The sequence below is a fragment of the Myotis yumanensis genome, unplaced genomic scaffold (genome assembly GCF_028538775.1).
Source record: "Myotis yumanensis isolate MYYU_CA2020_CCGP unplaced genomic scaffold, mMyoYum1.0.hap1 SCAF_5, whole genome shotgun sequence".
In the NCBI taxonomy this organism is placed as follows: domain Eukaryota; kingdom Metazoa; phylum Chordata; class Mammalia; order Chiroptera; family Vespertilionidae; genus Myotis; species Myotis yumanensis.
In genome coordinates, this window is record NW_027223756.1 from 56,968,813 (window position 1) to 56,986,864 (window position 18,052).

General features: G+C 46.9%; 1 protein-coding gene across 3 annotated transcripts in view; it reads left to right on the forward strand.

The window, feature by feature from the left end:
• The first annotated feature begins 1,023 nt into the window (after nucleotides 1–1,023).
• FHDC1 (FH2 domain containing 1) overlaps nucleotides 1,024–18,052 on the forward strand; it is a 38,369-nt gene continuing 21,340 nt past the window's right edge. The window contains exons 1-5 of one of the 3 annotated variants that reach the window (XM_070415328.1): nucleotides 1,024–1,130; nucleotides 7,139–7,219; nucleotides 7,536–7,767; nucleotides 15,588–15,649; nucleotides 16,289–16,391. In XM_070415328.1, the coding sequence (XP_070271429.1) occupies nucleotides 7,558–7,767; nucleotides 15,588–15,649; nucleotides 16,289–16,391 (375 nt within the window). In that variant the 5' untranslated portion in view covers nucleotides 1,024–1,130; nucleotides 7,139–7,219; nucleotides 7,536–7,557. Of the gene's footprint in view, nucleotides 1,131–2,490; nucleotides 2,577–7,138; nucleotides 7,768–15,587; nucleotides 15,650–16,288; nucleotides 16,392–18,052 lie in introns of those variants that run through there. The other 2 variants (XM_070415326.1, XM_070415327.1) reach the window with 2 other exon arrangements.

Here is an 18,052-nt window from a genome sequence, read left to right on the forward strand (position 1 = left end):
TGCTAAGAAATGGGCTGTTGGCTGGGATGGATTTTGTTTTGGGGATGTTTGGTTTTGTTTTGGTTTTGTTTTGTGGCTGCCCTAATAGATTCTCTTTTCTATCCACACGTAGGTCGTATATTCTGTCCTGAAGTTCAGGGGCAGAGACCCAAGGTGGAGAGGTGAGGCCATCAAGCTGCTGAAAAAGCGTTATCTGGGCTCACCTAGGCAAAGGTAGCGATGACTTCATCCCCGCCGAGGGCGCCACCCCACCCCTGCAGCTGACTTCCCATCAGCCGGTTGGCCCAGATAGGTTTTCTTGGACTCCTTTCCCATTGCCGGGCATTACTAGTCACTTTGAAAAATATGCGATTAAGCTGTTCTCCCGTTTCCTCCAGTGCGGAGCCTTTCCCAGACACCGTCTGCTCTTATAACGAAAAGGTTCCTGTTATAGTCACCACTGAGAATTTAAAAAAAAAGTAAACTTACAGGTTGGCCGGCCCGAGCCGAGAGAGGAGCTGACCTTTGGAAGCTCCTTCGCGGGCTGGGACCATCCACCCAAGCTCTGCCTAGTGCTTCAGGGAGAAACACGTGTGTGGGCAGAGGATGGCCTGGTGCACATTTGGGGGTGCGCGCGCGCGCGGGTGCACAGGGCAGGGTGCCGGAGAGCTGCCGCAGAGCTCCTTTGTGGAGGGCTCCTGCCGGTTCGGAAGCCAGCTTGGCGCCTCCCCTTTGCTGGTTCCCCGCGGACACCTGGCTCTTCGGCACGGTCCTTACATCTCTGTCCCCCACCGCCCTACTTCCTGCGGTGCCCGACCACCCGGCTCCGGGGCAGCCTTCGGGGGCGGGGAGCCGCACGCTAGGTCGTGGCTTCCAGGCCCCCGGGGCCCCGCGCAGGTGAAGGTGAGCGCGGCAGCGCGGACGCCGGCGTGGGCAGAGTGGGAGGGGGAAGGGGCCGAGCAGGAAGGGGCGTGCTAGCCTCGCGGCGGGCGCTGGGAGCAGCCTCGGCCGCAGCATTGTTACCTGCGGCAGCGGCAGAGGCTGCGCCCCGCCCCGCGTCGTCCTGCCTCCTCGCGGCCCGGGGCTGCCGGGCTGCACTGACCGGAGAAGAGGCGGCGGCGCTAGGAGCTTGGAGGGCGAGCCGGTCGCGGGTGAGTGTGCGCCGTCCGGCCGAGGACGAGGCGATCCCTGCCCCGGGGCCAGCGGGACCGGCGACTCGCGGCTCGGAAGGGTCGGGGGCGATCAGCCGGGACCCCGGGCTGGGGTGCTGAGTCTTGGCTGCCTTCGAGCCTCCCTGGGAAGGCTGGGACATTTGAGCGCCCTCCACACCCACCCGGGTGACTTTGGCGGCTGCACTCCCCTGGCCGCCGAGGACGGGGATCGGTCCCTGGAGGCGAAGGCGCGCGGGTCTGGACCCCTGTCCGGAGAACCAGCTAGGTCGCGGGCCACCGCCGTGTTGGACCGGGTCGGCTGAGTTAGCTCTAACTGCTAAGACTCACCGAAACGCTGCGCCCCCGCTGGATACCCGCCGGCCCAAGAGCGCGCAGCTGGGGGCGCCGCGCCGGGTCCCTGCCCCGCGGGGACACTGGACTCGCCCCTCCTGACAGTGGGTGCGGGGTTGGCGAGGACCGAGGTCGAGGCGGCTCTCGCTCCTGCACACTTGCTCCTGCCGTGGGAAGTTCAGGTGGGAAGGCGCGCCCGGCACTTGTGGAAGTTCGGGGAGGAAGCTGGGGGGCTAGCGGGTCACTTCCAGCCGCCGCGGTGCCCCAGCCTGCGGCCGCGGACTCCGGGTTTAATCCTCCGACCGAACACCAGGAGTCTCCCTCCACGGCTGTTCGCCGGCTCTCTCCGCTGCCTCCAGCGGAGCCGCAGTGCGGCGCTGAGGCTTTCTCCCCGGCGCCCGGGACCCCGACCGCGGGCATGGGGGGTGTCGCGCGGCGGTGCGGGGAGAGCCGAGTCCGCGGGCCAGGAGACCTCCACTTTGGATTCCAGCGGACACCTTCCCTCGCTAGCCCCCTCCCCCGCCCCGGGGAGCTTTGTGCAGCGGAGGGGGCGGGCCCGGGGAGGGTCGGCGGGGGCGGGCAGGCTCTGAAGCCCCGAACCTCGGGGTGAGGGGGCGGGGCCTGGCGACCCCCAGTCCCACCTCGACCCCCCCGCGGTAGGGGCGCCGGGAGGGGCGAAGGGGTGCGTGGCTGTTCCCATTGGTTCTGCCCTGAGATAAGGCCGACGCTCCCGGAGGCAGAGGATCCGGCCCTTCCCCGGGGCCGGCACGGTAGTCCCGGGTGTCCCCGCACGGCAGGCGGCGGCCCCTCCGCAGCGCGCGCCCTCGCCCGTCGCCGCGACCCGCAGAGCCGCGCGGCGCGTGGAGGCGGCCGCCTGCGCCTCGCACGGCTCCCCCGCCCTGCAGCCGCCGCGGTCCGTCCAGATAAGGACGCCGCTGCGGGCTCGCGTGCCGTCCGCGGGGACCTCCCACTCCCGGCGCCGCCGGACGCCGAGCGGGGCTCCCTGGGGATTACGGCGGACGCGGTCGTGTGGCCGGACGGGCCGGGGGCTCGGGGCCCGCGAAGCCTTTTGTGCGGCCCAGCCCGGGCGTTTTGGTGAGTGGCGGGGGCGGGATTGGGGGCGCGGAAGGACGGGGTGGACCGCTCGCCAATGCAAAGACTTAGGGGACGACTCTGTATCCAGACTTTGGGAAGGAAAACGTGCCCCCGGTGTCCCCCGCGTGGAGTTTCTTCAGGACCGAGTCTGTTTCCAACAGCTGTTTGCGCAGACACTGTGGGGTCGTCTGTGACTCCCGCTCCGCGCTCCCACAGTCGTCTGCCGGGAATGAGGAGCCCGCGCTTCCTTCCTTCTCTTTACAGCATCCTTTGGCGCACGTTTGCTCCCCCCCCCCCCCCCCCTTGGTTTGGGGGCCTTGAGAGAAACTGGAAATGCAGATTCAAAAACAGGCGTTCTCTCCCCGCGCTCAGGGCGCTGCGCTCCCAGGCACCCGTGAACTGTTTGTGTTGTGCTGCACATGACACTCGCTGGCTGGAAACGGCCTTCGTTGCCAGCTCCGGTTCGCCTGTGTGGTGGACATTCTGTTGTAGTAAAGGTATGGAAAGATAGGCGCGAGGGAGGAGCCTTTTCCCGATGAGTTCGTGGGGAGCAAAAATTCCCTGTTTTAGAATTGCCTGTACTCTCCCCGGGCCCCCCCCCCCCCCCCATAAACTAGGGCCGTGGGCTTCTCTGCCTCTTCTCGCCAAGCCTGGCATGTTCCGCCCCCGTTTGTCATCCGAAGGGTATGGGCCAGCCCTTCCTGCGCCCACCTCATCTGTGACACATGTCAGGAATCCAGCGGGAAGGCTCTCTGGTGTGGGCTTTCCTTGGCTTTCCTTTTGATGATTGTTGACCTAGGGGGTGAGTGGCCAGCTGAGCAACAAGCCCCACTAACCCCTCTCTCAGGAAAGCTCCGAACTCTTTCAGGAGCCTGTTTTCCCACTAAATATGCCAAAATGAAGCATACATACTCTCTTTTCTTCCCTCCCGCCCACTCCCTTGAAGGGTATAGAGCTTTGATTATGTTTCTGACACCAAGAGCAAAGTAATGCGGGAGCGTTTAGAAAGGGGCCAGAGGGCTTCTTTGGAGACCCCATGAGCATGCTCGTTCTAAGACTTTTTGCTTGCTGAGCAGCTAACGGCTAAGGCCATGGTTACTGTGTCCCCTTATTAAAAATTCACGTGGTAAAAAAGATACAGCCTCCCCAAGAGCGCCTATCACTCAGACACACCTGTGCTGGGTCCCGATTAGCACTCGGGGACTTAAAGAGAAGTTCTCTTCCCAGCCGGGGCCACGGCAGCTCTCCATTTTACTCAGAGCGGGGCATCTTCAGCCGGAGCAGCCACCCTCCCTGCTGCTGCGGTCCCCAGCCTGGGGATGAGATGTTAAATACAAGCCTGTCTGTCTGCCGAGGGGAGATTGATGGATGCTTGACATTTTCCAGACAGAGCGAGGTCATTTATTTCTATTGCCCCTCCTGGCAGTCAGCAGCCGTGATCAACAGCCAGTGTCGTTAGGGCACCTGTGTTCTCCGGGCGGACTTAGAGCGTGTATGTTTGCATCTTGACTAGATAGCACCACAGGAAATTAAATGTTCTTTGTGTGTCCTCCTGTTCTAATGTCCCCTGAGACGGTGGAAAGGGTTAGAATGTCTGTCTGCACTGTCTTTCCCCTACCTCTGTCTGACATGTGAAGTCCGGGCCAGTTGTAAAAGCCTTAGCATCTTGGCTAATCATTACTGGACAACGTATTCATTGGAAGCCGTTGGGGGGGCCTAAGATTCTTGTATGTTACCGTGGGGAGAAATTAGCCAGACAACATACCAGGAACAATGTTGTAAGTTTTCTTTTGTTCTTTCAGCTTTTTCAGATGGCATTCTTTCTCAAGATGGGGCAGTGGTTGGAGTCATGCCAATGCATCGCTAACTTATTTATTACTTTGACAAGCTTTTATCTGGTACTTCCCCGTGTAACTCGTAATACTCAAAAAGACATGCATTCTTTGGAGCTTTGATATTGGAAGACAGTGCTGTAGCATAACTTCCGGGTAGATAGTCTTTCTCACTCTTTATTAGTATCTTTACATTTGCTGTGTGAGGTTTAATGGCACATCTGTGCATATATTTACTCAGCACTGGTTGAGTTATTGCTTTCTAGGAGAGAGACTTTTTTTTAGCTTATTATCATTCTTAGCAGGGATAATCTATAAACAAGTCAGCATATCTGGGATTGAAGGGTTAGCCACTCTTCTATACATAATTAGTGAATTGGAGGATTAGAACTCTTCTATACATGAGATATATCATGTACAGAAGTATTTTAAAATATGTAAGGATAAACTGCCAAGATTACCTGTGCAGTCTTGAAAAAAGAAGAGTTCAAATATAACTATAAACTGTAATTGACAATGAGTCATTTGCTTTAGGGGTGCCAACTATGAAAACAGCCTGGTTATGCCCCTAATGGTAATTATGAAAACTCCTTTTAAAAGCCAGTTACATCTCAAGTGAGCTGTAAGTTGGCTTGGATAAATATTTTCAGTTTTGCTTTCTAAAATATTATTCAGTGGTGATGACCACACAACACTGTGAGTGTACTTAATGTAAAAATGGTTAAAAAGGATCATCCAGTTAACAGTTGGAAATGCTATTTTCTAGCCATATGTAATTTTCAGAATCTAAATATTCAAACATTTCAGAAAAACATCCATTCTTGACAGAGATAATTTAATATACAATCACTGAGTATTAAAAAAAAGATAAGTCTCAGAAACCTAGTAACTAAGAAAGCAGAGAATGGAAATATTAAAGGTTTCTAGCAGCCTGGGCGTTTTATCTATAAACCCAGTACATATTTTAAAGCAAATGTAATGCCTGGGGAAGTAAAGAGAAATCATATGAACATATGACACCAGTTGATAATAATAGTTAATTATATACAGGCATCTTGGTAAGGACTGTCCATATATTAGTTCATATATTCTTATACAAGCCAGTGAAACGGTATATCCTTATATTATAGAAGAGGATGTTGAAACGAAGGGTAAGTAACCTGCCTCACCCTAGTTTGCACATCTAAGGATCTGAGGAAAAGCAGCCTATTTTTGGAATCTCCACTCTTACTTCCAAGGCAGATCTGCTTTAAAAAAAATTTTTTTTCAAGATTTTAAAATTGAATGGTGCTAAGCTAGAGAGAGAGGAAGAGAGAGGGAAAGAGAAATATCGATGTGAGAGGGAGCCTACAACCCAGGCATGTGCTCTGACCAAGAATCAAACTGACAACCTTTCAGTGCATGGGACGATGCCCAACCAACTGAACCACACAGGCCAGGCGGCAGTCCTGCCTCTTGTATGTGGTTCTGAGTAAAAAGTTTAACAATATTTGAAGTAGTGATATCAGACAGTTTACTCCTGTGTAATGCAGCATTGCTTGACCAATGTGTACGTGTAAGTGTGAGCTTTGACAGTGATGCTGTACCAGGACAATTACACTCAGAAGTCCAGTCTAAAAAGTCCTTCCCTTTGGCCCTTTATGACCTGGAGGAAACAGTCCCCCTTTCATACACCCACGTAGTCAGGTGCTCACTCCGTATCCTGCCCAGGCTCCCTTCTTCCACGTTCCCACTTACCTATCCTTATATCTGAAGAAATGTAGTTGTTTTGACCCCTGTTTTCACATTAGGTCCATAACCCAACCCCAAAACAAACATGTAAAGGTCGGTAAAAATACAAGCCACTAAAATAAGTCGGTGACTGTGGATAAGGGGTCAACATGTGGCAGGTGTGACACGGCAGCATTTCCTTGTGTGTTTGTGTCTTTGCTGATAGTTCATGGAAGAAGCAGAAGAGACAGGGGAGAGGTTCTGGTGGCTTCCAGAGAGTGGCTTAACTGGAATCCAAAGTGATAGCATCGGAAGCGATAGTAGAGGTCATGTAATGTATCCCAGCCTCCTAATTTTACAAATGAGAAACTAAAGTCTAGTGAGGTGAAGTGACTTGTCTAAAACGGTAAGCAGCAAAGCTTGATTCAGAGCTGGAACCTTTCATCTGCGTGTCTAGTGTTTGCTCTATTTTCTGGGAAGCCATGTCACCAAGTGGAGCAGGAACGTGGTGGCTCTGACTCCAGGGGTGTGAGTTCGGCCATTATTTTATCCTCTGCAAATCCCTGCCTATTATGTGCAAGGTGATCGGTAGAGGACATATCCACACTGGGGAAAGGCAGGTCACTAATGCCTAACGCTGCAGTCTTGTGCGTAATTTCCCTGGGGGTTGGGTATCCATTGTCCCAAGACACTGAGCCAGGTAATGAACAAGTAGTTTATTCATAAAGTGAGCAATACTGGCTGAACCTATAGTGGGTCCTCAGCAAATGTGTTTTATTGATGAACAGAAGTTTTCCAAGTTGGATTTATTGCTGCTGTTTTGGCAACATTTCCAGGTAGTAAAATTTGGTTCACATTTTAGAAAAGTATTAGTCCCTTTTTTATTGCTCTCTGGGATGTATTGCCCCTCATTATTTTCATATCCAGTTACTCTAGGAGGGCTGGCACAGGCCTCTGACGGGAATAGCTTGGATTGGAATGTTTTCCTGTACTAACTTTAAACTTGTCTTATCTCTGTAGGTTTGGAAGATGACACACAACGCAGCTGCCTTTGTCCCTGGTGGCAGACCAGCGCGTGAAAAAGCATGACACAAGTTTGAGGTTTGTGTCTGCGTCCCCAAGGTCAAGAAATTATCTCCTTGGAAGGCAACAATACTATGCATGTTATGAATTGTGTCTCCTTGGTCAGTGATAAAGAAAATGGGGCTATCGCCACAGCAGCTGGATTCATGATTGAGGAAACACCGCCCCCGCCGCCTCCTCCTCCTCCACCCCCTCCACCTCCACCATGTCCATATTCAGAGGAAGGGTTTGCTCCCTCTCTTCCTCCTCCCCCACCACATGCACTCCCCGGGGGGCCTCCGGTCCCTCCTCCCCCTCCAGAACTGCCCCCAGCATCTCACTTGAATGGTTACAGCCACCTCGGTAAGAAAAAGCGGATGAGAAGCTTCTTTTGGAAAACCATTCCGGAGGAGCAAGTGCGAGGCAAAACCAACATCTGGACCTTGGCAGCCAAGCAGCAGCATCAATACCAAATAGACACGAAGACCATCGAGGAGCTCTTCGGGCAGCAGGAAGATGCCACCAAGCCTTCCCTTTCCAGGAGAGGAGGATCTTTAAATTCGTCCTTCAAGGAAGCGAGAGAGGAGGTAAGAAGGGGATGTTGTTTTGAGTTTGGGGGTGTACATACGTTTGAAAACTTACTAGAATCACTAAGAAATAACATAAGGCCCAGCCGGCGTGGCTCGGTGGTTGAGCATCGACCTATGAACCAGGAGGTCATGGTTCGATTCCTGGTCAGGGCACATGCCCGGGTTGCGGGCTCGATCCCCAGTGTGGGGTGAGCAGGAGGCAGCCAGTCAATGATTCTCTCTCATCATTGATGTTTCTATCTCCTTCTCTCTTCCTCTCTGAAATCAACAAAAATATATTATTTTTTTTAAAAAGGAAAGAACATAAGGCAAGGGAATGTTGTGCTCTGGGAAGGACAGAAAGGGCCTTACATGATGAACTTGAGCTGAGCAGTAACAAAGTGGAAGGAGCGTGCATGCCGGACCCTCCCAGGCATCTCGGTGGATTATGACCTCATGCAGAGAACATGCTCTGTGGGGCCATCGTCCTTGGTTTCTCAGCGCTGCCCTGTCTCTGCACATCTGCGGTTTCTCCTGGTGGAGCACTTCTGCGAGGAGTCCAGGATTACTCGTCTCCAGTGAAACAAACACAAAACCTAAGTTCCTGAGCTTTTTGAGACAGCATGTCTTTTGTTAAATAGCATCATTAAGTAATGCACATCCTTAGGGTTTTATCCTTAGTGTTTCCTCCAGTTTTCCTCGCAGTGTTTAGCGAAGGCCCTGAATTATGGCCATTGTGGACCAGAGATTTCCAGAGAGCCAAAGTGTAAAGCTGTTTTCAGACAGACTTTCTAGGAAGCGTATTTCCAGGTAACACGCGGTGTGATACTTTGAGAAGAAAATAAAGCTAGCAAATTACAAGAAGTTCACTGGAAGCATGGCCTCCAGGATACAGGCCACTCTATATTATAGAAACTGGGTCCAACATCGTGTTTGTTTGTACTCTCTTTAGAAACTCGAGTAAACATATAAAAGCCTCTACTTGCAAGAGGAAATAATTAGGAAACCAGGGATTAAAAGAAAAGAATGCTGCCCACCAAAAAAAAAAAAAAAAAAAGTAACAGAAATGCATCATTTTTTAATCTGCTGTAAGGGAGCTGAGAAAATAGGTCAGAGATGGAGGTGTGAGATAAGAGTAGGCAGGGCTCTGGAATGAAGTAGCAGCTCCCTGCATTATTGAATTCTCGAGCTGACAATATTGACCTCTTTTCTCTCTGGCTCTTAACTTCTGTCCACGAATTCCCTTGGGGGCCCTTGAGGCTGGTGGCATAGTGCCCTGTTGAAATAGCCAAGAGTCTGTTTATTATGAAGTGTGGAGAACGCTGGGATTTGAATTTACTGTAAGCTGTGACATGCATTTGAGAGGAAGTCTTCAGGAAAACCCTGAGTGTGAAGCACAGGTTTCCCCTGCTCTTTGCCTTATGCAAAGTCCTTGCACTTCGTAGCAGACCCTTTCAATCCTGGAAGAAGCGAGAAGTCATTTCCTAAGTCCCCTGGCCTTTGTCCCCGCCGCCAGCAGAGGCTTCTTAATGCACAGCAGGTCGTTTCTCACCCCTGTTTCTGAGCTCCACTTACTGAATTTCAAGGATTTTAAAGGAAAGAGTGGGTGGGCGCATGTGGAGAAAAGGTGATGTCTCCGAAAAGCACCTGTGGAGACAGAAGGGGGTTCGGCTCACCATGTTTCTGGGGAGGCGGCTGGCCCTTGTAAATGGGGGACATTTATTTTGCCAAATGCTATGAGGCACTTGCTGCTTTGTGTTTGTGAATCAAAGAGAGGTTAAGGACCTCTCGGAGCGGGAAGAGAGTGGCAGGGAGTGTGGCGTCTTTTCCCACCTGCGGCAGAAGCAGAAATGTCCATTTCTAGGCCAGGTCTAAAATTCAGGTGGGTGGGGGAGAAGAGTCTTTCTTCTCACCCCCCTTCACCCCTGTATCTGAGGAACATCTTTACTTTTTTTCCTTTAACTTAAAAAAAAAACCAAAACACCTGAAAATGAATAATTATTTAGCTAGTTAGTTGTTATGTTTATCTTTTATTGAATTTATTGGTTAATAAAATGATATAGGTTTCAGGTGTACAATTCTATAATACTCCATCTGTATATTGTATTGTGTATCCACTACCCCAAGTCAAGTCTCCTTCCATCACCATTTATCCTCCCTTTACCCTCTCCTACCTCCCCCACCCCCTTTCCCTCTGATAATCACCATACTGTTGTCTGTCTGTAAATAATCATCTTTTTAATTGTGGTAAAATATACATCGACCATCTTAACCATTTGCAAGTGTACAGTGCAGTGGCACTGGGACAGTCACGCTGTTGTGTAACCACCCTCACCATCCATCCACAGAAATCTCATCTTGCAAACTGGAACTCCCAGTCCCTGGCAACCACCCTTCTACTTTCTCTATGAATTTGACTGCTGTGGGTACTTTATATAAGTGTGATTGCAGAGTATTTGACTTTTTGTGACTGTATCATTTCACTTTGCATAATGTCCTCGAAGTCCCTCCATGTGGTAGCGTGTCAGCATTGTAAGGCTGGATAATATTCCGTTGTAGGCATACACCACATTTGTTTACCCAGTTATCTGTCCATGGACACTTGAGTTGCTTCCACCTTTTGGCTATTGTGAATAATGCTGTTATGAACATGGGTTTGCAAATAGCTTTACTTTTAGCACTTATAGGTCCTAATTGAGAGACAGCATACTAGAAAGAAAAGTTAAATCACCATCACTGTGTAAGCAAACAGCCTAACTCTTCAGTTCTTCAGTACTCAGGTAGGGTAAGTAGTTTAGTAGATGGATAGATAAGTGCATATTACATAACATTGTCACAGAACAGGGTTATCCAGAATTATTTTCAATTTTCCATGCTGTCTCCAACATGGCTAGATGTATCATATGTACTTTTTTTTTTTTTTTGTCCCAGTAAATCATACAGGACGTGTGATTTTCTTCCCTCATTAGATTTTCTTCTAAAGCAGCTACAACTCAGCAGAGTGGTAGTCTTACAAGGACCAGTGTTAAAAGTTCCAGTTCACTCTGTAGTAGGTGAAGCCCAGGGTTGACAGGGGTAGTCCTCACTGCCTGTCTGTGTGGACTGGAGAACTCCCTCCACAGCATGTTGAGCAGATGGACCCATCCGAGCCTGGAAACATGGCATCCCAGCCGTGACCACACAGCCCATAACTCTGGAGGCTCAAACGTGCCGAGGATCAGGTTATGTCCCCTGGAAATAATAGGCACCTCCTACAGCAATGGCCTGCCATTATGTGGTTGGCTCATACTTTCAAGGGCTTAGAAAGCCTTACAAATAAGTTCCATTATACTCCAAAGAAAGAAGTTGTTGGAAGATAGGGAAGACCTGGGGCTAGAAATCACTGAATTAAGGAAGAATAACACTTAACAAGTGGAGTGGAATATTTAATAAGGGGGAAGAGGTTATGACATATTACTACTGTCCTTGTATCTTTGTTACCTAAAAAATTAACTTGAGGAGGCTACAGATGTTACAGTAATAATTAAGCTATAATAAAGTAATTAGACATAACAGATTTATATAACTGGTGATAATAATAAAAAGATTCAGCTCAAACTCTACCTCCCCCTCTACCCCGCCAAGCTCACTGATCTCACCCCTGAGAAGTTCCCCGTTCAACTGAACCTCAGCCTCCTCAGAGCCCCACACTGGTTGTTGGGTCTGTACTTGTCTCTCACTAGAATAGGAAACTCTCTTGAGGAAAGGAACAGTCTTACCCATTTGGTGTCCTTCAGAGAAACTAAAGTAACTGAGCTGACAGAACTGAACCGAGGGAGCAAAGGGACCATCTTACAAGGTGTCAGTCAACATGATAGGTCAAAACTGGGAGTCACAAAGAAACCACTGTGAGATGAATAAGGTCTGAGGATCTCACGTAGAACATGGTGACGACAGTTGAGAACACTGTATTGTAAAACTGAAATTTGCTAAATGTTCTCACAAAAAAAGAGAAAAAGATAAATATGTGAGGTGATGGATGTGTTCAAAAGCTAGATGGGGGAAACCTAACTAAAATCTCGAATTGGGGAAAGAGGAATGGCGAGAGAGAAAATAAGACGGAAGATTGGTTTTTCATATTTATGAGAAGTCATGTTTTATTCTCCCACACTGTAATTCAGGTTTCAGTCATTCTTTCTCAACTTTTGTTCCAACCCCAGTATATTGTAGAATTCTGGGACATGCTTAGTCCAGAACTATATTGAAAGGGCACTAAAAGCAAAGCTTCAACTGGGTTTTCATTTCCCTCCCCAGCAATATTGGGGGAGGAATATTTCCCACGTGAAAGCCAACCAAAAATGAAAAACCAGTAAAACTCAAAGCGAAGTACGTATTGGAGCATTCAGGAAGATTTTTAAAATTTTGCTTTTCAGAATTTGACATAGGATTGAAATAACCAAAAATGATTTAAAATTTTCTTCTTCCGCCTGAAGACATTATATTAAGTGAAATAAACCAGTCACAAAGGGACAAATAGGATAAGATTCCATTTACATGGGGTACCTAGAGTGGTCAAACTCCTAGGGACAGAAAGTGGAAGGGTGGTTGGTAGGAGAGGGGGAGGGGATAAGGGGAGTTAGGGTTTAATGGGTCCAGAGTTTCAGTTCTGCAAGTTGAAGAGTTCTATGGATGGATGGTGATGATGGTTGCACAACAGTGTGAATGTACTGCATGCCACTGAACTGTACACTTGAAAGTGGTTAAGATGGTCAATAATGTTATGTGTATTTCACTACCACTAGAAAACAAACGTTTCCTCTTCCTTTTGAGAATATGGGAGGCAGATTTTGTAGTGATGTGACACTAGGTGAAAGTACATGCGTTGTAGTAGAGGAACCTAGGAGAGCTTACGCAGAGGTGTTAACAGGGGCCGTGGTGTAGCCATGCACATCATTGTGGGGCACCCAGTACGTACCCTGGTTTCAGTGTCTCTGAGGGTCTTAGGACAACCCCAATCACCCTGGCCAACTGTGGGGAGACTGCTCTTCCCGCAAGTCCCCTCACATCCTGGTGGGACATCCTCCGGATGGGAGGAGCTGAGCACATTACCTGTTGACCAGGGATGGTGTAACTCCTTGGTTGGCCTTTAAGGAAGCTCGCTGGCTGTACCTGCTGGTGACTTGAGCGGAGCCCTGCCTCCATGTGCTGCGGCGTAGATACAGTTGACTGGAACTGGTGGGGAGAGGGAGGGACCCATCGATTCTTCCCTTTTCTTGGAGCAGTTGGTCTGACCTGTGGAGCCTGAGAGTCTCACGGGGGGCCCATGGGTAGAGTCCATGGCTGTGAATTATTCCAACACCCCAGCAGTCCCACACACATTCATTTCTAAATAGCCCAGCCTTTTGAGCTGGCAAGCATTTAGGAAGTAAGATAAGCTAATTTACATGGATAGTGATAACCCTCATTGAAGGACTTTAACAAACACTTTTATAACACTGCTTTGAAAGGATCCAGTGAGATAACCAGTGGGAAAGACACTGCTCATGCACTCAGCAAATCTGAGGATACTGCCCCTGGGCGGGGGGGTGGGGGGGGTGGGGGGGTGGGGGGGGGTGGGCCCTGGAACGTTATCAGTTGTCTCATTTTCCTGTTTTTTTGATGAGGCACTGGGCTGTTTTCCCTGGTGGGTGCAGTCAGTCATGACCAACCCAGGTTTCCCTTAGGAATATTGCTGAATTCTCTCAGTGGCCAGTTTCTGAAGCCTTGCTTCAGACTGTAGAGACAACTGCTGTTCCAGGCTGGCTGCCCCTGCATTGGGCATAAGGAAGCCTCTTTGTGCCTGGAGGCAGTCTTAGCTGGTGACATTTCTACCCATCACCCCACACATACAACTGGGGTCACCAGGGGACTTGGCCAACCCCGTGGATGGCTTTCTTCAGATCTGTCCCCATTTCTGGAGAAATATTCCAGTGTGAATACCAGGCTGGAGGGGGATTATTTGCCAGTTCTCTTTACTCCTGTATCTCAGTGATATTAAAACTCACCAGAACTAGAATGAAAAGGAAGCCGATACACCCAGGCTAACGTTTCAGCTCTAGTATTGCTTTGGGGAAGTTATAAAAATGACATCTCCGAGGCTCTGTTTCCTTATATGGTAAATAGGAGTAATAAGACTAATGTCTCCATCACTTTTTCAGCAACAATAGCTGTGGATCTCAGCCAAGTGTGCAGAGTCCCAGAGGGCTGAAGGGTGAAGATGATGAGGGTAGATTTGGGGTATTGGGGACCCAGGAGGGTGCCACCATCACGGGTTAAATATAGCAGGAGGTGGTAATTTAATGAGAGAAATAAAAAAAGGTATTTCCCCATTCTGGGTGGAAGTGAGTACAGAGAAAGTATTTTGGATATCAATCAATATACATGTTCTTACTTGTTAATTTATGAATTATAATAAACACATAGTTGTCTGTCATAATATCTTTTTGGTATGAGCCTTCCTCCTTTAAAGGGTGATAACTTTGACAGGTTTTTGGGTTTTTCTCTCGCCACTCTTTCTTCCCTCCCTACCCCCCCCCCCGCCCCCCTTCACCCTGAACTTGAACTGCAACCCCAGGGTAGGATTCCAATAAGGAGCTGGCCCTTTTAACTTGGGAGTTGATTTTATGGTTGGCAGGTGATTGTGTTAACGTGAAATAAACCCCTAGGGTAGTAGATAATGTGATTGTTGAAGATGAGTGTTGAAATGAAGGCAACCATACTCTTGTAAAAATTTAACCTTATAGCCAGGAAGTGCCATTAACTTTGGTTAACATTCTCGTTCGTCTTGCTGTTTCCTATACACTTAGAAGCAGGCCCAGAGATCAGGAATTTCATTTGAAACCCGATTCTCTTTTGTTCGAAATGAATCACATACATTTGGAAAGGAAGAGCATTATAACAACATTCCTATTTTAGCGAGCCTCCCTTTACCAAAAAAACAAATGGAAAAAAAGGTGCAGCAGTTTTGAGGTTCTCTTTCCTCCGCACATTCTGGACATTTACTTCCAGAGAAAGAAATGGCTTCGTTATTTTATCCCCCACCAAAAAAAGTTCTAATTTGTAATCCGATAAAACTCTTCCAAATTATTCATTTTGAACAACTGAAACCTATTGCAGCCAAACTCTGGGTTTTGATGGTACATTGGAATAGCCAACATATTTCATTAAATTAAAGATGATTCCAGAGATGTTAAAATGCCAAAAAAAATAATAATATGTCTTCAACTTGGTGAAATACATCACAAGAGTTTTCCTTTTTAAATTATGAGTAAATAAAATGTAGGGCACTTTCTTACCTCCTCCTAAAAGGGCTGTTGAACATATGTATTCTTTTTCAATGAAAATAAATTTCTCTTTTAGAAAAAAGTTAAGAATTTTATTAAATATTGTTTTCGATCCCTAAATCAGAGTTGGGACTCACTCTGAAATCACTTCAGAGTTATTTTTCACTTTCTCAGTTCAAAGCTCATGTGATTCTTGCTATACTAAGACATTTTTCCCAAGTTAAGGTTTTTAAATGTGGATTATATTATTTTAAAAGGAAGCTGCTAAATTTAAAAATATATAATTTATTAAGAATTATATAATATCATGTGTAATTATTACTATTAAGGAAACATATTGCAGAAAGTTTGGGGAGATGATAACATTTTACTATATGTAAAACTATATTAGGTATATCAATTAATCACTAGATTTACACACTGGGAATTATTCTCTTATAAATTGGAATTATATTTTAATAGGTTTTCATTCTCTTCATTCCTCCAACTGTTATTATTTGTACTTGAATGATCTTATGTGTCTCTATTTTTTTACAGATTACTATCTTGGATGCAAAACGGAGCATGAACATTGGTATATTTCTTAAGCAATTTAAGAAGTAAGATTTTTGCACACAGTTGAAACTTGAGCATCAGAGTCTGTGGGTGTGAGCTGAAATTCAGATTCTAACATGAGGGAAAACCATTCCTCAGGCCTTCAAATCCTTCTCAGGCACATGGCTTTGATGGGTCCAGCACTTTATGCTGTTTTCCTCATGAAAACCCAATCTAGTGGCTTGAAATAGGGAGAATTACCCCAGGATGTCATTCAAGCCTGGTATGTCAGGGAGTTTATAAATTCATCTGCAGTATTGCCTCTTGAGTGGAAGTTGGGCTGGTGAGTCAAGCAGTGGTGAAGTCCAGGGTGCAAAGGCGAGGGCTCTACTGAAGTTTCATGAGGCCGAAGGGGATGGTTTTCTTCTCCCAAAAGGAGACTCCAGTGGTCGTTGCCGCTCTGACTTTTCTGGGATGCCTGGGGTGGGGGTGCGGGGGTGCGGTTCTGGGTGAAGTGGCCTCTGAGTGGTGTTTCAGGATCTCCACTTTTCCTGGCCACGGGTCTGTGGTGATCACTGACACACAACTGCCTGTGAGACGGGGAAGAAGGCGGGATGGAAAGGAGGGTGGAGGTGATTTGTTTTAATTTCCACGGGCTTGTGTTTCTTTGGCACTCGAGCAATCTGATTAATTGTCTTTTCAAGGTCTCCTCAGTCCATTGTAGAAGATATTCATCAAGGAAAGAGTGAGCATTATGGAGCAGAGACATTGCGAGAATTTCTTAAACTGTTGCCAGAGTCAGAGGAGGTAAGGAATTTGGCGTATGAGTTTTAGATGTTAGGAGTGATGATAAAAGCTTAATATTTGTAGGAATGTCAAAAATCACATGGGAAGGGAACTCTCCTACCCAGAGTCAGTTTTCTCACATAAAATTAAGTGACCCAGTGAAAGAGCATGGGTTATTGGGTTAGAGAACCTAGGTTTAAATGGGAGCTCTACCCTTAATTGAGAAACTTGGGCAACTTTCCTAACTCCCTTGAACTTTAGTTTTCTCACCTGTAAAGTGAGGCTATGATGCTACCTCATTGGATAGTGAAGATAATGAAACGGTACTTATGCATCTGACATGGTACTTGGCACGTGGAAGCTCAATACATTTTAATTCCATTTCCCATCATCTGGCGGATGATCTTTGCCGAGGGTGTACGTGGGTTGTTTTATAATGTGTATACTTAAAAAAAAAAAGTAAAGACAAAGTAAGCCACTTTAGGATAAAGATGCTCTAAAATTTGGGAAGGTAGGTAAATGTTAATGAACGTTGTCTATATAATTGATGGAAAGTTGGAGATTGCTGTGATAGCAATGTAGTACCGCAATATAAAGTTATCGATTTTTTTTTTTTTTTTGGACTGAATTCACTGACTTTTTGAATGGTTAGGAGCTTGATAGAAAAGAAAACAAAAATAATTTTGTAAAACCTCCCAAAATTTTAATATTGTCTTTTATTTCTGAAGAAGTGACCTTTGAAAAAATCTAAAAGAAATACATGAATATCTGTGCTTGTAAACATGTGAATAATAATAGTCTTATAAAGTAAAAGGTATGTTACACATACTGCAGTTCCTCCCTCTCCCATCCCACTCCTCTTCCCATACAGCATAGGTGGAACTTGACTTTAGTACCATTAATAACAATAAGATAAACGTATTTATACTTTTTACATCAGTGATAAACTCACAATGCCAAATCGAGAGTCTTATTGAGTAACTAGACATTCTAGATACATCTAATAATCAGCCTCTCCCTATCCTGGGTTTTCTGTCTTAAAGTTAAGTATAATTTATCTTAGCCAAGATTAATTAATAGGATTTATTAATGTTAATAAAAGGGTCTTAAAATATTGAGAAAAAGGAAGATTAAATCATCATTTACCCAGATCTTGTTTGCTGAACACTCTAATTTTTCTTTTATGTGGAAAATGGGAGTTCCCAAATTTTAAAATGAGGATGAATATGGTTGAATTAATTTGGGTTTTAAAGATGATTTAGTTTTTCTCAATATCTTAATCCTGCTTGGGCTTTTTTCATGACTCCTCCTCAGCACTGCTCTGGTACCCACTCCTAACTGACCTTGACCGTTTTTAAGTGAGGGTCAGATTTGATTGCACAAGTGAAAGTGCTCTGAAAAGCTCTAAATTTCTCACTAAACAGAAGTCAGGCATGAGGGAGGCTGCTGGCTTCACGCCACAAAGATGTGGGAGATTACATATGGCTTTCTTAATATCTTCTAATTTAAAAATCAAAGGTGATTCGGGAGTGCAAAGGCTGTGGAAGACTAAGGGATTTTTCAAAGAAGCAATGTAGCTGTCAAACTGCTCATGTTTTAAAAAGCTGTTTTTCTGAGTTGTGTGTGGGATATAATTGACAGGGAGGAAAGTTAAGGGCAAGATGAATAAAACCCACCCCAGG